Raw genomic sequence first — 21,970 nt, forward strand, 5'->3', positions numbered from 1 at the left:
TTCATTAAATTGACCTTGGACTGGTGGTCGGACCCAGCACAGTTAATTATTGTAAGAAAAAATGTATGCAGGGATGCTTGGGAGGCAGCATCCCCTTTGGGGACGGCTCCTTTTATGCTGCGCTCCGATAAACAAGCGAGACACAAGTCCTTATAAGCTACGCTCGGAAAAAAAGATGCCGGAGCAGCCCGCGGGGCCCGGGAAGAAGCTACCAAGAATGGCCTTTGGCCCTCGGCGCCCCGAGGAAGCTCGCCGGGGAGGACGGGGCGATCGAGGCCCCCGCCGCGGTGCTCAGCATCCTGGGGACGCCGGGAGCCCCGGGGCTGCCAGCATCCTCGAGCCCCTTCTGCTCCCTTTGCCCCCATTTTGGGGCATCTGGGGGGGTCAGTGCAGGGGTTCAGCTCCCCGCGGGGCGCTTCCCACCGGGAAAAGCCTGGTCCCGGAGCATGGGAATGCTGCCAGGGGGAAACTGAGGCACAGGCCGTGGCCATAGCCCCCCCCCCCGCCACGGGGACCCAGGCGTCCTGGCGTGCCATCACCCCCCGGGACGTCTCCGGTCCTCACCCGTCCTCTGGGGAAACCCTGGGGCTGGATACGGCCCGGGGCGGGGGGAGCACCCCTCCCAGCCCGGCACCCTGGCCCTCCGCCAGCCATGAGGTCACCGAGGCAAAAGGTTGCCATATATGACATGCTGGGGGGGGGAGGAAAAAAAAAAGGGAAAGCAGGGGAAAAAAGACAAGGCGTGGGATGGAGGGAGCGGCACGGGAAAGGGGACGGTGCCGGGCTGGACCAAACCCCCCCCCCCCGCCCCGGGAACGCCAGGCATCCGGCGCCGCACGGGAGGCCGCCGGCGGCTCCGCGGAGGCAGCGCCCGACGCGCCGAGGAGGGGGGGGATCGGTCCGATGGGGCCGTGGGATTTCCACCGGCCCGCGGCACCGCCGTATATGGGTAACGTTCGCGCTTTAAACCGCTCGGGCCGCCCCCGCGGATGGATGGATGGACGGACAGAGGGACCGGCCCGCGGCCAGGCTCCCGGCAGCCCACCGGAGGCACCGGCCAGCATCGCTCCCCGCCGCTGGCACCGCAGGAAAGACCGGCACCAAAGCCCCGAAACAGGCAGCCCTCGGGGAGCAAACGCTCCTGCAAAGCACCGTTGCTTCAGCGCGGCAATACTTTGCAGAAAGCAGCTTATTTTGTCCCAGCTGTTAGATACCTGGCCCTTAGGTAATGCAAGAAAACCTGCCCGGGGGGGTCGGTGGATGCGGGGATGACTTGCGGAGGAGCAGGGATTTCCCACCGGCTCCTCTCCTCGGTGCTCCGGGTCTGCCCAGAGCTGCAAAGCGTCTCTAGAAAATGCACGAGGCTTCGCCCGGTCTCCGCACCAGCACCCGCAGACCCGGCCAGGCCCTGCGGGGCCGGAGAGCGGAGACGGTTTGTCACACTGGAGGTGCCTGGTGCAAAGAAATGCCCCAAATAAATTGTTTCCCCCTCTTTTGGCCAGCACCTCTGCTCCCCTCCAGCCCCACAAATCAGGTCCAAAACCATTCCCGCTGTCCAAGCGACACAAAAAACCCATGCAACGTAAGAGAATCCATCTGTATTAAACCGTACACCGGAGAATTTCCTTCGCCGTTGCGCAGGTGGACGTACCAGCCCGTCACATACATAACGCGTATATACGTAGCCCGGGCGGAAAGGCAACTCCAGCCCTCCCAGGAGGCCGGGCGAGCTCCGCCGCAACGCCGGCACGAGCCGACCCCAGCCCCACGCTGCCCGGCCCGGAGCAAAGCCCCCAGCCTGGCGAGGGAAGGAAATAACCGGACGTCCCTCGTCGTTGCTGCAATTAAGCAGCTCGTGCAAAGCGAGGCCGCGTCTGAGCACCTTCTCCCCCAAACGCAGGTCTCCAAAGGCAGGAGAAAGCACAAGGCTTGGGCTCCTTCTTACCTCCCCCAGGTACCAGCCAGCAGGACACGCTGGCGGCTGCGAAGAGGGTTCCCGTATGGGGCAAGGGGGTTAGGAAGGATTCGATCTTAAAAGGACACCAAAGGTCAGCGACTCCAACGAGCCGGGCCGAGGGCACAGTTTAGCAATCAGGAAAGAGCAGCAAAGCAGAGCAGGAGTTAACGTGGGCAAGTCCCACTCGGGAAAACACTCGAGGAGGTTTCCACGCCTCGGGGTGGTGGGAGCTCGGGGGAACTCCCCGCCAAGCTGGTCTCGCCCCAGATTAAAGAGTTACACGACTGCTTCAGTGTTAGATTCGGTCTTTGCATTGCCAGTTAGCTTTTCCCCACACCTCGAACCTCAGCGCCGCTTCGCGAGCCCGACGCCGGGCACCGAGATTTCGCCTGCTCCCACTGAGGTCAGGTTACCGATTTCACCGCGATTACTGGGGGAGGGAGGGGAAGGGTCGCTACACGGTAGAAATCATCTGCTACGGGAGGAAACAAATCTTCCCCAGGCCGAGACGGAAGGTTCACGGGAAACACGGTTAAGGCAAGAGGCCTAGCGGAGATCCATCAGCACCACGTCCCTCTCCATCACCGCCACGTGGTTGCAGGTCTGCAGAAGAGGAGGTGAAACGGGGCAGAGGGTTAGTAGTCGTTCCCCGGCTCCCCCACCCCGGGTCTTAGCCTGGCACCCCGCAACGGCTAAAATTCAAGCAGCCAACGTGCCCGGCAGCACGCAGCCCCCGCCGCCCCGCGGGTGACTTACGGTGAAGAGGGGGGGGTCTTTGGAGTGCGGGTGGAAACCTTTCTGCCGGCAGGAAGAGATCTCCTCCAGGCCGTGCTCCGTCAGCTTGAAGAAGCCCGTCCTGCAGCAAACACACGCGCTCTGAACAGCTCGAGCCTCGGGGACAGGGACAGGGACGCTCGCTGCGCTGGGAGGAGCCCCCGAGGCCGCTGGTCCCGGGCGAGAGCAGAGAGCCGCGCCGCGGGATGCTCCTCTCCCAGCTGCAGAGCCGTCTCCCTAGGCGGGGGCAGCCGGGAAGGCCTTTCCCGCTTCCATACTCACTCCTGGTATTTCGGAGAGCACACAATAGCGATGGACTCCGGCAGCATCATCTGGTAGGAGCAGTGCGTGTGCAGGTCCACGCTGGAGAGGAAGGCCGTCTGCGTGGGGTGAGTCTGAAAGACCCAAATAAAAGAGAGGAAGTTACGGCACGGCCGGGGGACAGAAAGGGACTGCGTCTGCCAGGAGGATGCCGTAACAGAGACGAGACGCTGCTCCTCCGATGGCACAGAGTACCTGCTCGCGCACTGCTAACAGACAGAGAACGGCTCTGGATTGCCCCCAAAAGACTGCTCCTCTTTTCCATTTGGAAAAAGCGCAGGAAGAGCTCCAGTTTCTGACCATATCCCATGCAAACCTCCATTTTAAGGCCCGACATTGTTCTTGCTCCAGCGCACGCCTCCCTGCAGGGCAGTCACTTCACCCGCTTCCCAAACGCGGCTGCCTCTGGGGCACAGCACGCCTGGACGCTTCAAGATACCATGTTCCACCAAGGTGGCCAAAGGTTTCGAGATCTCAGACAGCAACTGCTTTACTGGCCGAGGACTAGATTTCATAGCCAAACTCTGGCAGAAAGGTTTTTCTCCTTTTGCTTGTTTGGTTTTTGTTGCAAAGACCAGCAGCAAGGTCAGAGGGATTTCCGCAGGTCCCTGCACGTTACAGGCCTGACACCAAAGAGTTAATGCCAAAAGCAGGCACCCCGCACATATCCGGCGCACGCAGCAGGCATTTCTTTGTCAAAGCCAGGGAGGCAGCTGCTGCTTTCGAGAGATTACTCAGCAGCACCAACCGTTTTGCTTGGCCCCGATCCGACTGCCAAAGGCTCCGCGGGGACAGGCAGCAGGGCAGCGCTGAAGCCAGCGCGGGAATCTGGAACTGGCACGTCCCGTGGCAGAACAGCGCACAGCTGGCCGCAAAAAGCAGCGCTACTACGAGGACGCGCAGCGGGGAGGCCCTGCGCTCGCAGCGGGAGCTCCGTGCGGGAGGCCAGGCTGCCCAGATGGACGGTGCCTCTGGAGTTGGCCTTTAGCTGGATGAAACGTGAGCTTCATGCCCGATCCCCCACTTCCAACGGGACCGATGTGTTAGGAAAAGCCACCTGAGCTTAGAACAAGCCTGGATGTTCACAGCAGTGTGAGCGGTGCCGGCTCCAGAGGGAGGAATCCAGCTGAAGGATGCTCCACACCGTCTCCCCCAGCAAATCCGCCTCCACCAGCCCTGCTCCATGCACCCCGCTCCTTCCCAGCCAGACCCAAGGCCAATCTGGAAGCGAAGCAGGGACAAGACTCACGTGGATCCAGCCCAGCGTAACAAGGCCGTGCTGATCCTGGATGAGGAAGAGCTCCTCCTCGTTCTCCGTGTTGCAATAATCGGGGCCTCCATGCTGCTTGGGAACGATGACGTGCGTTATCGTGAACTCATTCCTCATCTGCAAGGCAGCACAGGGAGGCCGTTACCCTTCAGACCCCCCCAGCAGTCGACACTGCTGCTGCCCACCGGCACCAACGTAATTTCTTAAGCTTTGGGAACGAGGAGGTACTTTTGCATTCACCACACAGTCGGGGGAATGCCAGCTCCAGAATCAAACCCAGGGACACATCCACCATCCATCTACGGGTCACAGAAACGGTGACTGCAAGTTACTGACAAAGCAGTCGCACAATTTTGGAGTCAGAGCACGGCCCACAGCTTTCTCCTGGGCTTCCCTGCGGTGCGGAGCACCCACAACAGCTCAGAGAAGCCCTGGATACCCACCCGAAGGAAATCTCTCTCCCCACTTGCTAGGGAATGAGGCCTCATAATTAAATAATCGCCATGGGCCTGGGAGCAGCTGGACTGCAGAAAGTTGTTAGGTCAAACAACTTCATTTCAAAGCAAATTCCCGTGAGCAAACCAGCCCCAGGCGACTCAGGGGAGACAGCCTGGAGTAGTCTTTGGTCTGTGTGGGCAAAACCTGGCCTTGGTGAGGGTCCTAGTTCGCAGCTGGGATCCCTCAGTGCTGCTGGTACCAAAAGGAAAGTCACCCGGAGCTGCCTGTCACCGTCAACGCAGGAGTGTTGTGCTTAAGGCAGGTACCCAGCAGAGTCATCAACAGGAGACAGGAGGGTGGACACCCACAGGGACCTGGTGGCTGTCACCTCGCATTAATGTGCGGCCTGAGGGAATCCTAACGTACAAGGGAGGAAAAGGAGAAGCAGATCGTCCCCAACGCTCGTACGAAGTCCTAGTCATTGGTGACGCTGCGCTACCACCATCTGCAGCAGAATCCGCGTCCTGGGCAAGGATCTCCGGAGCTGCTCTAGCCTTTTTCCAAGCCACTGCACAGGGTTAAACCTTGAGAGTACAGCCCCTGCGCCATTTTTAGGGTGTTAATTAGGATTAGCACCTTACCAGCTTCCCACAGAGGATGCCGCATGTCTCCACACCCCGGACCGTGTTGGCATCGGCCAGCTGGAGGAATTTCTGGCAGAGCTCCCTAGGGACGATGATCTGGCGAAGAACATCCATACTTGCATCTGTGGGGAGAACGGCAGCACGGTGAGCACTACAGGCAGGGACACTGGAGAAAAGGTCCCTCGGGTCAGAGGACCCAGAGGGAATGGACTGACAACACCCTTACAACAGCATGCATGCTTTAGTGAAGTCACTGTGGAGCTTTATGAAGTCATTTATGGTCGCTACCTCTTTCAAAACAGGGAGAGACACACAGAAAGATCTTTAGAAGTGTGTCCAAATCTAATTTTCTGCTAAAAAAATATGAAAACACACACACTTACAGAGCATCATTTTAAGTTAGATGTTTCACTGGTCAAGAACCAGCAATTTGGAAAGGTCTGAACTAGTATTTTGGCGCCCTATTTGGCAGAAGAGGAGAACTCCGTCAGCCTAGCCAGGAACGAAACCCCAATCTCCAACAAAGTATTTGGACCTAGTAAAATCGATAGCCAAATTAGGCTGTAGACTTTAGGTCAGCAGAGAGACTGGGCTGGAGAAGCGTAGGAGACTGACTCCCAAAAAGAGCCAGTTCTTCCCAGTCCTCCAAATCTTTGTTGGACCACGGTGAGAACATCCAGCAACTTGGAGGAGCAAATCCCCAGAGGGAATGGTGCCATGACCAGATACTTCCAAGCCTCCCAGACAACGCAGCTCTTTGGCTGCGTTGGGTCCAGCCCCAGCAAAGGAGAAGGCCACACTGAGATGTACTAACTGTTTTCTGTGCTCCCCAAAGCACTAGGTTTCAGGGATCTGTCCACAACAGGAGGTCTGGATGAAAAAATCCCCACAGACGGACTTGCAGGCTGAGCTGGAGAGACAGGAGCCTTTGGGGTTAAATCACTCGGGGGCTTTTGCACGCCAGGGATGAGGGGCCCATCCAGAGACTCAGGACTTGGCTCTGGCTTGCCAAATTCCTGCACTATCCTCAGACGCTCCTTCTCCAGGTCCTGCCGTCGAATCATCTCCTCAAAGGCATGAAACTGCTCTTGCTCTGCCTGCTGCTGCTTCATTAGGGCTACCCGATTCCTCTCCTCTTCCAGCTGCTGTTGCAAAGCCAAGTTGCGTGCAAATTCCTCTTCCTCCTCCTTCTGCAGGGAGAAATACACCAAAGGACATCAGCAGACAGCAGAACACCAGCTCGAGGCAAGATACGGAGCCTACGCACTGTCATTCCTTTAGAGCTGTAGCTTCCGACCTGTTGCCTGCAGACCCTCAGCAATCCCAGACTACTCTTAGAAGTAGCCTGCAAAAAGTAACCAGCAAAAAGCATTCCTCCTGCAAGGAAGCTCCGGCTTCCCAACCAGACATCTGCACTTCCACCAGAACAGCTAGCTGGACCAGGGCAGTGAACCGCTGCCTTACTCTCCTCGCAGAAATATAACTCCAGATTCATTTCCCTCTATCCTAGCTGCAAAAAACGCACTCGCCCACAGCAAAAGGGACCGCAGAGTTTTCTGCTTTGCCCGCAGAAGCCCAGCTGCCTGCCCATGCTGTTACCAGCTGCCTGCTGAGCTTCTGAATCACGGGGCCCGTACCTCAGGTTGGGATAAAAAGGAAAAGCAGCCAACCAACCAATATCTTCCCCCCAGTAATGAAAGGAGGGGGAAGTGGAAGCTGGCGCAGTTGTTAGATGCACTTGCATTTGGTTATTTCCCCCTCTGCTCTCTGCTCCCTTTGCAGGGGCTTTTGAGGAACAACCTAAAGCAAGAAGTGCAAGATGTGGGGACTGCCAGCTCGGACTGTGTCCGGGACGTGCAATGAGAAAAGATGCAGGGATGCCTGTGACTGATTCACCGACATAATGGCAGCAGAAACGAGATCGAGACAGCCGGCTCCCTCTGCTACGGGTGACAAGGCTGGACCCTGCGAGCTGGGGCTACCCAGACTTCACATTTCGGTGCACCCCGGGAGCCCTGGAGACCTGCCCTCTTCCAAACCCTTTGTGTTTGTGGGTTTTCGGGGGAGCACAGGCCTCCAGTCTCCCCTCACTCACCTTCCGCTCGCTGTACTTAGCATAGTCCTTGGCGTACCTCTTTAGCAGCTCCTTCTTGAGCTCTTCAGCTCTGGGGAACGCTACTTCTTTCAGTTTCTGAGGGAAGGAAAAACACATGGTTGTAACCGTGGCAAAAAAAACCAGGACCAGAACAGAGGCAAGGATCAGTGGACATGCAGCACCCAGAGAGAACAAACCCTCCTCGGCACACGGTGCAGGAAGGGCCCGAGCAGCTCCGCCACTGTCCACAGACAGGCCGGGAGGCCGCAGACAGGCCGCAGTAGCTGGGTGGCACAGACAGCACTGCCAGCGACACCGAGCACGAGCTTAGAGAGCGTTGTCCTTGGTCAACACTGAGTCGGGGGTCAGGAGCTGCCTTCTGGCTGTGAGCAACCTCCAAGGACCTCCCAGGCAACCCTCTGAGGACCTCTGCACCAGGCATCTGCTCACAGTGCAAGGAAAACCCAGGGGTGCTTGACAAGCAGGGAGTTTAACAGGAAGGAAAGGAAGCCCCAGCGCTCACCAGAAAGTAAATTAGATGGATACAACCACGGCCAGCCCAGCACTAGGACGACTGAGGAAGAAGAGCCCAAACTATAACTGCGGAAGGATCGGGGCTGCCTGGTCAAGCCAGGGTTTCTCAGCGTGAAGACGGATCACTCATCCCGGAGCCACTAAAACCCAAGACTCCTGACCCCAAAACATTTCCAAAAGCAGCCCTTCAAGTCTCGGCAACGTCACTACTTACTTTCATCGTCTCCTTCTTTTCAGGTAGGACAGCATTTTTGTAGTCACGGTGCTTGGGCAGCTTCTCTATGAAGAGCCTGTAACGACAAGAGAGATTGCGTTTCTGGACGGCAGCGGAAAGGGCTAGCACGAAGCACTAAGCTGGGTTTTGGGGGTACAGATCATTCCCCTGCAGCACAGACCCCTTGCTCTGCCGCCTCCCTGGGCCCTGCTCCCTGCAATCAGGATGCTCGTCCTCCTTGCTGCAAAAAAATCCATAATGCCCTTGGGATCCTGTTCGGTCCCAGGGGAGCACCTTGCACAGGGGATTTTTCCTGCACCTGGGCTTTGGGCATGATCCTCAGGGATACATACATTGTTTTTAGCAGAAACATTAATAAACCAGCCTAAAACACACAGGACTCCGGCAGCAATTCAGGAAGGTCCTCGGGCACCTGCCCACGTCTCCCTGAGCATCCAAAGGGACGGGGGGCAAGCTCAAGGACTCAGCTGACTCAGTGCTCACACCATCCTTCTGCGCCAGGGAATAGAGCAGTTTGTCCAGGAAAATTAGCTCAGACCTTGAAAACAAAACTTGCAGGTAGGCGAAAAGCAAGTTCGCAGCGTCCTCAGCTGCTACAGCAGAGGTCTTTTGCCTCTGTTGCACGACCGCGTGTGGATGAATAAACCCAGCTGCTTCAAAACCCCAGCCCTCTGGGCAAGGCAAGCGCTTTCTGCACACCCAAAACGCTCCCGGTTGCCATGGAGAGCACAGAGATGCTCTTGCCAGGGGTTGCAGGATCAGCACAACCACGTCACCGCCCGGAGCCACGGAGAAGCCGTCGCTCCGTCCAAAGGGCCCGGCAAGGTCCCCGCTCCCAGCTGGTGGTTGCGAAGTAGGTCACTGTGTCGAGGAGACAAAATACGGCTGCGATCGCTGCCAACAGCTTGCAGATTAAAATGGAAGGGATTAATTAAGAAGGATTAAGAGCAGATGCTGGCCCGAGAAGGGTGGGGAAACCAGCTGGGTTTCCACAAGTAAGGAAGGGTGGAAAATGGGCAGCGGGATGGGGAGCGCTCAGGCAGCCAGAGGAAGGTTTTGGGGCAAGACCAGGCAGTGGCGGACTGGGAAAGGAGGCAGAAGAAGGGTAGGAACAGTTGGGAATTTCCTATCCGCAAGCCCAGCCTAGGCTTGGCAGCGCTTAATCCTGCAGCTCCTATCGCCACAAGTTTTGGGCTCGTCCAAACCTCCGAGTGCTCCTGGGTCCACCGTGAACAGCAGCTGTTTGGCACCGAGCGGTGGCTTCACAGGCTATTTTTAAGCACTGCTGCGGCACGCGTGCCAAGCCGGCGTCTCCCGAGTCCCTCGCAAAGCCCCACGCAAACCCTCGGAGCCAATCCTAGCAGAGCCAGGCAGCTCTCGGCCACGCAGGCAGCCCGGGAGCCCAAACACCACAGGAAATCCACGTCTTTTTTCTTTTTCTTTCTTATTTTGCTCTAGCAAAAACAACCTCCTGTGTCTGCTGGTGGTTCAAGGAGGACAAATCTGCTCGGGCCAGCGCGGAAGAAGCTGTTCCCAGTACAGTTAAACAAGAAAAGCAAGCAGATAACTTCCAAGGTGATGAGAGACAGGTCCTAAAAGTCCGTTTTGGTTATTCTTACAGATAACCGTGCAGCCCTCCAGCCCCTCATGAGGAGGGCTGGGCAATTAGCTTCCTTTCACACATGGGAAACAAGCGTTGAGCGGCTAAACGACTCGCACGAGATCGAGCAGGCAGCCTGGCGCAAAGCAGCGAGCTGGCCACCTCGCCGGGAGTCTCAGTGCCGGCCCGCCTTGGGATCACCCCAAGCCTCGACAGGATTCTCCCAAAATCCCGCCGCGAGATTCGCGCCTTGGGACCAGCAAGATCTGGGGAACAAGATATTGAGGGAAAAAAGGGAAATCCAGTTTCCTAAGGCCACGCAGCACCCCTGCAAGACAAGGACTCGAAGCAAATGTGCCAAGAGCCTCTCGCTTACTTCTCGAGGCTGGACTCGTCCCCAGCAGGGACGTCCCTGTCCCCAAGCCACAGCCCGACGCAGAAATCGCCTGCGCGAGGCCATACGCTCAGGCAGGGAGCTCGGCTCTGAGAAAGGACGGGGCAAGTCCCCAGCTGCATCACCGACCGCAGACGTAGGCTGAAGCTGCAGGGGAAAAATCCAGGCCCCGTTTCTGGAAAGGGCAGAGCAGCGCGAGTCGTGTTCAAGGCGCCATTTAGGACGCCCTGCTCTTGGCTCCTGGATCACAGCCTCAGGGAAGGACACCTCGAAACTCCGCCTCGAGCCCACTGCTTTCATGTGAAGAGATGGGCCTATGTTTCAAGAAACGAGATGACAAAATCAACTTCCCATCTTCAGGTAATCCAGGCCAGCACCTCAAATTCATCAGCACTGGGAAAAGCACACCACTGACAGAGATTTCACCTTCCTGGCAGCCTGACAACCAGGCTAACGTAAATGCCACGAGCATTTGGAAGCTGCCGGAGGGAAAGCACACCAGCACCTATCACCGCAATAATGAAACAGCGAAGGTGCACTTAGTTCATTTGTTTAGATAGAAGAGAGTTTCTCCTTTGGCTCCAGCTACGTAATCAGCCTGGAAAACTTCCCAAGGGTTTTACACTTCCCAGCTCCCTGAGCAGCGTCCCAAGGAGCTCGCTATAATGCCCATAAAAGCTCAGGAAGTGCAAGGCGGGAAGCAAAGCTAAGCAGAGAAAAATGTGTTGGATTTAAGGGGCAGGAACCCTGCACACAGGGGCAGGGAGAGAAAATGCCAGCAGAGATGCCAACCCCATGCGGGATGAGCGGGTAATGTGGGCGCAGCAGAGAGCATACCAGAGCCGGCCCTTTGGCCACTGAAAGCGGGAGAAGGTGGGAGGGACAGGCTTTTGGCCAAAAAGCCTAAAGAAACAGGACATTTGGTGCCATTGCGATATTTTCCGAGGATTGTGGCTTTCAGCCCTTTAAGCAGACACAGGCACAGCTACAGATAGGCACGGTTGCTCTGCTCATACTCTGAGCCCGTCAGACACAAGCCAGACCTGACGGCACGTCACCGCGTTAGCACGGCGTAGGCTCCGGCTCGCGGCAGCGTGGCTTTCAGACCCAAAATGGCTCTGCTCCGGCCGGCGGCTGAGACGGCAGCCAGCACGCACGGCTCTGCGCTCGTCTGCGCAGACAGCCCCGGCAGCTGAGATACCAGCGGGGTCTCGGCTGGTTTTATACCTGATCTGGGGCTTTCTGGGAGGGCGCTCGGGACCCGAGATACCCACAGGCCATCAGTGCCAGCCGACCGGGATCAGGTCCTTGGGACTCAGCCCTTTTCCCCACATCCTTCCTCAAAAAGGGGCTTGGGGCACATGTGGATATATTATTATATTATTTCTGAGCTGTTGAACTAAACCTACACTCCCACACAACTGATCCCAGCACTCGAAGGAGGAACCCGCTTCCTGCTCTACCAGGCTTTAATAAATTATACGTGAAACAGGATTCTTCCAAAGCAGGTTTACTCAAGAAATCACCAGTGAGTCTATACCCTTTCCAGATGCAGGATACCAAGAGGCTCTTTATAAAACTGTGATCCCTGCCCATCCATATGACGCGGCAGGCAAATCAACACCCAAATTAGCCACTCTGCGGCGGTAAAACACAAGGAAGCATCGGCTGCTAAATACAGGGAGCCAAAAGCTCCCCATCTGCTGACAGGAGTCCCCGCTAGCAGCAGAGCTCTGCACAGACCCAGTCTTTCCAGCCCAGCAAGGCTGGCGTGTGGTTTTGCGCGCTCAAAGCAAGATAAAAATAACAAGCCTGGGTAGAAACACAGGTTACTCGCAAACGAAGCGACGGTGCCCTTACGTGATGTACTTGTTGTACAAAATGAAGGCGTGCTCGATGTTGCCTTCCTCCGAGTAAATGGTAGCCATGCGGAGGATTTCCACTCCGGAGCGGTAGTAGCGCCGCGGCGGCACGTCCTCGTTCACCTCCACCGCGCTGCCCATCTGGATGAGGCTTCGCACTCGCTCCTCCGGCGGGAGGCTGGCGTCGGCGTGATCAGGCATAACGACGCCCATCAAAGCTGCCGCAGCGCCGACGAACTCTGCGGCGGGAGGAAAGTCGAGCGCGTCAAAACCACTGTGAGCAGGTAACTCACCCAGGCTCCGCGGGACCTCCCTTCCCGCAGAGAAATCACTTCCCCAGCAGAGGGGAGTCGAATGTATGGGCCAAGCAGGCCTCAGGGAGCCATCTGGGAGAAGCCAAGCGCTTTTTGGAGACGGCGCTTGGATATTTATGATCTGAAAGGCAGCCACGAGTTCAGGATCAGTCCCTGATGTTAGGTTTCAAGCTAGGGTTCAAGCTCGATCCCAAATCGCGCTCAGCCCCATGCAGACGCAGTCCCTCTCTCCCCGGCGCCACGGCAGGCACGCCCGTCACCCCAGGAATGCACCTCGACCTGCTCCATGCATCCGCTCCCCTCCCGGCTCCCACTAACCCCTGGGAATAAGCTAACGAGCTCAAGGGCAAGGAAGCGCCGGGACGGCTGGGGGGCAGACGGCCCAGAAACCCTCTTTGACGCTCTTCCCCCACGCGCGGCCCTGGGGAACGGCCCTGCCGGACCGGCTCGGGGGTTAAACTTTGTACGAAGCCACAGGGCTGAACGCAAAGCATCTCGCCAGCCTCGGCAGACGGTGCCTTTTTGGGGCTACGTCGGAGCTGGAAGCCCCTTTTTGGGGCAGCCAGGCCCCCGTTTCCCAGCCCGTGCCCCGGCCAAGCCCCCAGAGGCCTCCGCAGGCTTCGTCCCCTAAATAAGGGCCGCGGGATTCAGTTGCAGCCGAGGCTGCTGCGACGGGACGTCCGCTTAGCGACCGCGACAGAGCCACAGCTCTGAGGGGGCTTCGCCTTTTCCCAGGGCTCAAACCCCTGCTGAAGCCGGGGGGGGGGGGGGGGGAACGCAGCTGCCCCCCGGGCCAGAGCTCCCCTCTGCCTCTCTGAACCAAAACCAGCCTGCTGAGGTGCCACAGCCCCTACTTCCCCAAAGCAGAGCCTCCCCCCTCAAAACACCCCCCCACACACTCCCAGGCCCCCAAACCAGGGCCCCCCCAATTCCTACACCCCTCTCCTGACAGTAAAAAACTCCCCAACCCCTCAAGCTCCTAGCCCCCAACTCCAGCTCCCCAAAGGAGAGAAAAACACCCCAAAACAGAGCCTCGAGAGTAAAAAATCTCCCCAAACCAACCCCTGCGGAGCTGCTAGCCCCAAACCGAAGCCCCCAGCCCCGGCCCCCTGAGAAGGGGGAAGCCCCCCAAAGCAGAGCCCCCCCCAGCACCCCCAAACCAGAGCCCCCCCGGCCCTTCCTCTCACAAAAAATTGAAAAAAAAACCAAAAACACAATGCAGAGCCCCCAGAACCCCCCCCCAGCCCGAGCTCCCCCGGGAGGAGGAAGGCAGCGCCAGGCCGGAGCCCCCCGGCCCGGACCCCCCCCGGCAGAGGGAAAGACACCCCCCCCGGCCCCCCCCAGGCCCTGCCCCCCCCGCCGGAGCCTCCACGGCTCCCGCCCCCCCGGCCCTGCCCCCCAGGGGAGAGGGAGGCGCCCCCCAGGCGGAGCCCCCGCCCTTACCCGGCCGCTCGGACCCCCACCCGGCCCCGACCTGCCGCCGCGGGGAGGCGGCCGCGCCGTCCGCCCTCCCTCCCGCTTCCGGGTTGCTGCCGTTGCGCCGCGCCCCCGCGGCCAATGGCGAGGCGCCGCCACATCCGGGCACGCCTCAGCCGCCTGCCGCTTCCGCCCGGCCGTGGGGGAGAGCGAGGGCGGCCATCTTGGGGCAGGGCGGAAGCCCGGCCTCAGTACGCCTTAAAGCGGCCGCCCCCCCAAAAAACGTCCCCTCTCACCCCAATAACGCCACCACGATCTCCCGCATAAGAACCAGCTCGGCCCAGAGCCAAAGCACAGTCTCCCGGCCTCGTCCCTGCCTGGCAGCCCAACCCCTTAACCCGGACACGTTCCAGTCAACACTGCCTGTTGAGAACTTACACTGCAGAAATTTACTTTAGCAAAGTTTGTCGAGAAGAAAATTTTCCAGTTTCACATCAAATCCCTTTTCAAATTACGTATTACATAAACCCCAAACAAAAGCTCCTTCTGTGGCAGTTTAAAGGGGTGCCCATGAAGATGCTTCCTCAGGAAGGTTTTGGGTCAGCACCCAAATGTGTCTCTGGCGGCGCTGAGGCAGGACTCCAAGGTCTGGCAGAGGATTTCAAAACTTCAAAGTGGGAGTTGTAAAAGTACCCAGAGCAGGGGGGAGGGAAAAAAATGCTGTGTGAAGACTAAAAACCCCTTTCCTCTGCAGTTCCAGATTGTCAGTTGAGCCGCTGGTGAATGTTATGGCAAACCCACTCACTAAACTAGTGAGACTTGGGTCAGAGCACCTCTTGGGTAAAAACACAGCCCCGGGACGGCTTTCCTCGTGTATGACATTCCCTACGCCGTCACAGGTTTCCTGCGCCGCCGTCTGCGTTTCTTGGCTGTGTGCGTTTCCTGCGGGAGATGGAAGCCGGGACCCTGCGCTGGAAAACACAGTCCATCGTAGTGCTCGCTGTAAGGCGACGGAACCGGGCAGTTCCTCGGTCCCAAACTGTTAGGACACATTTCCCTGGCCGCACAGTGCTCATGCACGAGCTCCTGGCGATGAGCGCAGGCCTTGTCACGCCAGCTGTCCTTCTTGGCATAGCCGGACATTCTGAAAGAAAGTGTAGGTGACTTATCTCTACGGCCAAGCTGTCCAGGAGAATTCAAGCCCATTCAGTCTCTCCCAGGCTGTATGTTCTTGCAACTCCCACACCATCTAGCGAAACCCAATAACTCACAAGCGCGTAAAGAAAAAGGGCTTTTCTGCTGCCACAAGAAGGACCAGGCAGGAGCCGCCTCTCCGCTCACAGTTGCAGAGGCAGTATCACATCCAGGACATTTGCCAAAGTCAAGAGAAAGCTTTTTACCTGCATTCACTGTTCCCCTGCCATCTTTGCTGAGAAGGGAGGAGCCTAAGAAGAGAAAGAGAAGTTACTGCTTCACTATAAGCAAAAAGCTCTCTTACTTGGCACACCTTTCTAAGGAAGGGCTCTTTTCCCCTGAAATATCTTAAGAACGTTTCAGCCCCAACAGGAACTAGCACCAGCATTGTCAGTTAGGCTGCTCCACAACTACAGGCACAAACGCTGCGGTCAGAGGTAAAGCGCCTTGCTTGTGCTGCTGCAGACACAATGAACACTTCAACATTGAGACGCGGGCCCTAGACAAGCTTCAAGGAGCTTTTTCCTCCCTGCAGAGCTGGCAAGGAAATAGGTGCGTTTTTGCACATAGACAACTTACAAAAACACATTCAAGTTTCTTAAAATAAGGGAACAGCTCTGTTTGTTCCATCTGTTCAGCTGTACAGTAAGCAAGAAGCCTGCGCATTGTTAATCGGAATTGTTCTGAATGATACAGATGATGTTCAGCCACCAGCTGCCTTTCAGTATTTAATGTAGCACCAACTTTTCCACTGAAGGGGTCCAAGCCCAAACACTTGACATCGCAGTTCCTTAAACAGAACTCTGTTAGTCTTGACTGTGTCCTCGAGCCATTCACCAAGTGATCGCAACACCTCTTTTACACTCAAATCCAGCCCCTTTTGCATCACTCCTCCCCTACAAAGGGGACGGCAGCAGGCCTGTGAAAAGTCTGTGCAGAACACGTTTAAACGCAGGTTTAACAGCCCGCCTTCCTCCTCATCCACTGGCCCGTTCTGCCGCAAGCAGTAGGAGCCAGGAAAGTTCAGCCTGTACCAGTCACTCGAACACAACTTTCATTTAGCACACGCAACCACCCGCGCACGCACAAAGACTTACTTTTTTACAGATCTCTTTCGAAGATCTTCAATATAGTTCACTCTCTCTATAGGGTGCCCTCGAGCTCTGTTGAACACTGAGGAGAGAAAGGCTGAGCTTTAACAACACTCTGCACAAGGGATTCTTGGGGCTGCCCAGCACTCAAAACCTTCCAGAGGGATTTTAACCCCTTCAGCCACAGGCTCTGTTCAGGTTAGAGAGGCAAAGGGCAGGCATGCTGCAAGGTGACTCAATTCCCTGTGTGCCTCCCCTTATAGGGCAGCCCCTGAGGAGGCAGAGGCAGCGCTACAAGGTGGCACTGTCTGACTCGCAGTCCAGGGCAAAAGCCCAAGGTCCACTCGGTTCTGGCTAGTTTCACACTTCCATGCAGAGCCCTAAACTTAATCCCTTATTCCAAACCACTTCCAAGAGCCCGTTAGCAGTTCTGCTCTTCCAGCTCCCATTCTACATCACAGCAAACCATAAACAAGCACTAATAGATGAGATATAGCCACTCCACTGGAGCTAGCCCCAAAACCTTTGATCATCTAAAACCACCAGCTGACGATAAACCTTTTGTATCATAGCAAGAAGATGATATGTATACGTACACTCTATCGCAGTATTTGGCTCCATGCTGTCAACATCAATCAGGTACCTGAAAAGAGCAGCAAGAAAGCTCTAATTACAGAATTAGCTACAGAAACATTAGCAAGTTAGAGACAATTCAAAAGGAAAAAAAAACCACAGGAAGTTTTTAGATCTTATATTTATATGCCAGAAAGGAGTATTAGCACTTGGCTTCCTGAAACCAGAGATAAAAAATGACCCCTAACAAGAAAACCTTCTCTGAGCTTATAAGGTTTAAAACCTTGCCAGTCTGGGATTACGCAGGCCACCTGAGCCTTGTTTTATGGTGCAATAAAATTTCATTCTGAAACCATATAAGGCTGCTAATGCCACCACCTAACCCAGTCTGACCAAGGACAACTCACCGACAAACCAGGTAGCCAGTTCTGTTTAAGCCATGCGTGCAATGCACTCCAATAAGTTTATCTGTAACACATGATAATCAGGTTATATCTTTTAAAGTGTTCTTTTTCCACAACGCAACCAGCAAACAAGCCTGATCGCATTCATCACCCAACAGTCACACCAGTGTAAACAAACATACAGGGTTACGCAACGAGATCACCATATTTATGACAAGTAATCACCACTGATTTACCTCATTAAATCTTGTAACCTCTGTACGGTCACACAGCTCTCTGAGGGCAACATAACATTTATAAACTGTGTAAAAGGATATTCCACTCGTTTCCTGAGCATAAACAGCTCAGTGCTTATGCAGCAACTACAGAGGAATCAACATTTACAGCCAAAATAGCAATGAAGTCTCAAACTTCATTAAAGCTCAACTCACTGCCAAATTATGAGAGCCAGCATGAAACTCTCCACCACAAAAAAGTGACGTTACTGCCTTGACGGTCACGTGCCAAGGGGAGGAAAAGAACTTCACCCGGACTAGCACAGAGGAGCTGTTCACAAGGTTACTACCACAGCTCCCTGACCTCCAAGTCCGCAGCACCCTTCCCAGCAACACGGCTCAATAACGTCAGGGAAATCCATGCTTACCGTTATCTTGGTTTTCTCTCAAGAAGTTTTTTACAACGCACTTGAACTGATAAATGGTTTGATCATTCGGTATTTCGTGTCCCATCGTCAAGATCTTTGAGTAGCGGAGCGTGGCTGGCAGGTCCTACAAGAAACAAAGGAGCCCAATAATTTCTGCAAAAACTGTAAGAATTTTGACCAAGTAAAGAACCACGTTGCATAAGCTAGAAAAAGATGAGCCAAGTCCAAAAGAGCAGCAACGCTGTTTTAGGCAAGAAAAGTTCTGCTTCTACTATCTGCAATATCGAGGCTTAAACAGAGCTTAACTTCCCCGACAGCAAGACAAGGACTGACCTCCGGCCCATAGTAGCGAGTTGTGTACGTTAGATCAATGATCAGGCCCAGTTCTTCCTTTTGCTCCTTGATTTTCCTAAGGAGATCACGAGGCGAAAACCTGTCTTCCGGATGAAGATTTCGATTGAAGCTCTGAGAAGAAATAATGTTGAATAGCACACATTAAATTCAGGTACATGGCAACTGATGAGCACAAGGAGGAGGTCCATGCTCCAAAACCTCCCAAAGTTCATCTTGTAAGAAAAACGATACAGGCAAAAACCAAAGAGAGATACAGACACACAAGTTACACCAAACCAAACCAGAATGTGCTCTGGGCCTTTACGGACTCAGAAAGGTTCAGCTGCAATTTAAGGCTGTAACCAGAGCTACGCTGGCAACCAAAGGCTGCACAACAACAGCTCAGGGCTTCCAGGCGTGACTAAAGCCTTCGTACTGCAGCAAACCACCGCAGCATGACAAACATGACAAGCAGCTGAAGTTTTAGTTGGGTTTTCGATTCCAATCGAAGTGAATAAGTAGCCCTGCTCCCTGCCAAAAGCTCCGCAATCGCCACAGATGTGATCCACCATGTTTTAGGAGTAGTGTTATAGTAAAATGAATACACAAAATGGGGGGAGAGGGGAAGCAGCTCTCCCAGACACGCTCACGTGGCAGGCGCAGGCCGGCCAGCAGCCCTGGGCACGCAGAAGTGGCAGCAGTGCCACGACACCGACGATCCATCAGATCCTTCCTTTCGGAAGCTCCGGCTTGGCACCACATCCACGTGGCCGCGCGCCAGCGGAGCCCGCTGCTGTCACACAGAGGGCCCCAACAGACCTCCTCGGACCTGGACCTTGCTGCCAGAAAGCCGGCAGCGACCCCCGGGAGCTGCTCCCCATCGCCTCTGGGGTGTAAACACCACCACGACAGCTTCACACAGGCAGTCTGTCCAAACAGATGAGACCACACTGTGCTTGTTGCTCCCGCCAAGTTGTAACCCCCAAACACAGACCGGCTCAACACTTTTTTCCTCTTTTTTGGTGGAATTTGCAACTGGCTCCTTGCGCAGCTCCTCCAGAAGCTGCTTTCCAGCCCGCCGGGGCCGGGGCAGCGCACTCACCCTTCTCAGGGGGACCTTGAAGGCGATGAAGCGGGTGCCCGGCAGCCGCCGGCCCAGCGGCACGTAGTCCGTCCACCTAAACCGGGAGCGGGAGGAGCCGTTAAACGTCGGAACACCGGCCCCGCGCTGCCCCCTCAACCCCGCCGGGGGCTTCCCCTCCCCTCAGGCCAACACACCGCCGGGTCCCGGTGCTTTGGGTTAAATATCCCCCCGTAGCGCGCGGGAGGCGCTGGAGGGGGCTCCGCTACGCGGCGCCGCTGCCCCTGCGGCGGGGCAGGCCGGGCCCAGCGGCGGCGCAGCCCACGCAGCACCGGGCCACCGGCCGCCGCGCCTCGGGGCGGCCCCGGGGGTGGCGGCAGGCCCCGGGACGGGGCGGGGAGGCGGCAGGGGAGGCCCGGCGCGGCGGCACTCACCTGTCCGGGACGCGGACGCCCCCCCGGCCCGGCATGGCGGCGCCCCTCACCCACCCGCCGCCACCGCCGCCGCTTCCGCTTCCGCCGCGCTGACCCCGCGCGGCCGCCATCGCCGCCGCTGATGTCGCCTGGTGGCCACGTCCCCCGAGCCAAGGACACGCCCCGCCGAGCCAAGGACACGCCCCCCAGCCGAGTACACGCCCCCGAGCCAAAGACACGCCCCCGGAGCTGAGGACACGCCCCTAGCCGAGGTCACGCCCCGCAACAGACACCACGCCCACACGCCACGCCGCTAACCTAGGCCACGCCCCCGTCTCAGGCCACGCCCCCGTCTCAGGCCACGCCCCCCGGTGGCGCCCGCAGCCGCGGCGCCCTCTGGCGGTTCGGCGGCGGCCCCGCCGCTCCCGTACGGGCACCGGTACCGGCCCCGCCGCCCCGGGACCGGCGTCACCGCCCCGGGACCGGCATCCCTGCCTCGGGACTGGCACCCTCGCTCCGTGCCAGCACCGGTGCCGGCATCCCCGCCCCAGGGCTGGCACCAGTATTCCCAGCCCGGTACTGACATCCCTGCTGCATCCTGCTACCGGCATCCCCGGTACCGGCATCCCCACCCCATACCGGTACCGGCATCCCTACCCCATACCGGTACCAGCATCCCCACTCCATACCAGTACCAGCATCCCCACTCCATACCAGTACCAGCATCCCCAGTACCAGCATCCCAGCACCAGCATCCCCAGTACCACCATCCCGCTCCATCCCAGCACCAGCATCTCCAGTATCACCATCCCACTCCATCCCAGTACCGGCATCCCCAGTACCACCATCTCACTCCATCCCAGTACCAGCATCTCCAGTACCACCGTCGCACTCCATCCCAGTACCAGCATCCCCAGTACCACCATCCCACTCCATCCCAGCACCAGCATCTCCAGTACCACCGTCGCACTCCATCCCAGTCCCAGCATCCCTATTCAACACCATCCCAGCATCTCTGCCTGATCCCGATGACGGCATCCCCGGCACCAGCATCCCAGGACCGGCACGTCCCCGCGCCGGCACCGGCCTCCCTGCCCCATTCCGGCAGTGCCGATGGGACCAACCTGGCTCCCTGGGCACGACCCCAACCCCCAAAAATCACCTCCTGGGGCGAGAAACGTCGGCGCGGGGCCGGAGAGCGGTGGCCGCGGGGCCTCGCCCGGAGTGGCGGAGCCCGCCGGGGTCCAGAACGCCGTTACCGGGAGAAGGGCCCAAACAAACCCCCGCGCTACCGGCCGGGCTGCGGGCACCGCACACGGTGCCATGGCAGGTAGGGCGCCGGGGCGGGGGATGTGGGGGGCATCCAGCATCCTCCCACGCCGCATTTTCCCCCTCCTTTCCAGAGCAAATCCCAAATTTCCTCGCTGCTGAGATGTCCGCACTGAGCTTCCCGGTGCCGGGCTCGGCCTGGCTGCTGCCGTCGGTGCCGGGGTGCCGCAAGCCGCCCGCCGTGCCCGCCGTGCCCGCCGTCGCCTACCCGCTGCCCTGCCCCTACGTGCTGCCGGCCTGGGGGCTGGCGCTGGGCGGCCGGCACCGCGCCGAGCCGCTCTACCCGGCCGGCACCTGCCTGCTGCGGCTGCCGCCGGCCCCCCCCGGCCCCCGCGCCGCCCCGCCGGCCGCCCCGCCGCCCCCCGCCGCCCCCGCGCTCCTGCTGCTGGAGGCCGCGCCGGCCCCCGCCGCCGCCGTGCCGCGCGGACCCCGGGGCGAGCCGGCGTGGGACGACGTCCCGGCGTGGGAAACCGCCCCGCTCGCTTTCCCGGCCCTCCGGGCGGCGGATGCTCCCGCCGCGGGCCCGGCGGTGCGGGATGCTCCGGCGCGGGATGCTCCGGCGCCGGAGCCGGCCGCCTCGGCGCTGCCCGAGCTGGACGTGGACGAGCTGCTGCCGCCGGAGCCGCCGGAGCCGCCGGAGCCGCCGCTCTTCCCCCTCGACCTCGCCGACATCAACGACCTGCTGGCCTGGCTCGACTCCATCGACCGGCAGGACGGTGGCACCGCCGGCGACCCCCCCGCCATGCCACCGCCGGGCACCCCGCAGCCCCCCGGGGCCGGGGCGGCAGCCCTGGGGCCGGATCCCACCGCCGCGGCGGTGCAGCCGCCCAGCCCCGGCAAGCGCCCGGTGAAGCACAAGGCCAAGGTGTTTTTCCCGGACGCCTCGGTGGCTCCGGCGGGATCGGCGCCCGCCCGGCCCCCCGCCGCCCCGGAGCCCCCCGCCGCCGCCGAGCCGAGCAAGCGGCCGCCGAAACGGGGCCGCAAGCGGGCGGGGGGGCCGGCAGCGCCGCGGCCGAGAGCCCCCAAAGCGGCGGGGGCGGCGGCGGGGGGCAGCC

At 58.4% G+C, this 21,970-nt stretch overlaps 2 protein-coding genes across 3 annotated transcripts; both read right to left on the bottom strand.

The window, feature by feature from the left end:
* Positions 1-1,583: 1,583 nt before the first annotated feature.
* On the bottom strand, positions 1,584-14,030 carry STAMBP (STAM binding protein). 2 transcript variants are annotated; one of them, XM_064497809.1, is made up of 10 exons: positions 13,913-14,030; positions 12,123-12,363; positions 8,248-8,323; positions 7,500-7,595; positions 6,219-6,594; positions 5,402-5,526; positions 4,302-4,439; positions 3,014-3,126; positions 2,714-2,813; positions 1,584-2,560 (listed from the first exon to the last, which is right to left on the bottom strand). In XM_064497809.1, the coding sequence occupies exons 1-10, from the start codon at positions 14,013-14,015 to the stop codon at positions 2,504-2,506; spliced, it is 1,425 nt and encodes a 474-aa protein (XP_064353879.1). In that variant the 5' UTR covers positions 14,016-14,030; the 3' UTR covers positions 1,584-2,503. The 2 variants fall into 2 exon arrangements, with proteins under 2 accessions (XP_064353879.1, XP_025977940.1); XM_026122155.2 differs by having other exon boundaries at positions 13,882-13,994.
* A 250-nt stretch (positions 14,031-14,280) lies between these two features.
* DUSP11 (dual specificity phosphatase 11) lies at positions 14,281-19,785 on the bottom strand. Its single transcript, XM_064497812.1, has 9 exons — positions 19,608-19,785; positions 19,195-19,270; positions 18,093-18,224; positions 17,760-17,883; positions 17,120-17,180; positions 16,736-16,782; positions 16,146-16,221; positions 15,255-15,299; positions 14,281-14,998 (listed from the first exon to the last, which is right to left on the bottom strand). The coding sequence occupies exons 1-9, from the start codon at positions 19,715-19,717 to the stop codon at positions 14,740-14,742; spliced, it is 930 nt and encodes a 309-aa protein (XP_064353882.1). The 5' UTR covers positions 19,718-19,785; the 3' UTR covers positions 14,281-14,739.
* Between the last annotated feature and the right edge of the window lie 2,185 nt (positions 19,786-21,970).

The sequence above is a fragment of the Dromaius novaehollandiae genome, chromosome 26 (genome assembly GCF_036370855.1).
Source record: "Dromaius novaehollandiae isolate bDroNov1 chromosome 26, bDroNov1.hap1, whole genome shotgun sequence".
In the NCBI taxonomy this organism is placed as follows: Eukaryota; Metazoa; Chordata; class Aves; order Casuariiformes; family Dromaiidae; genus Dromaius; species Dromaius novaehollandiae.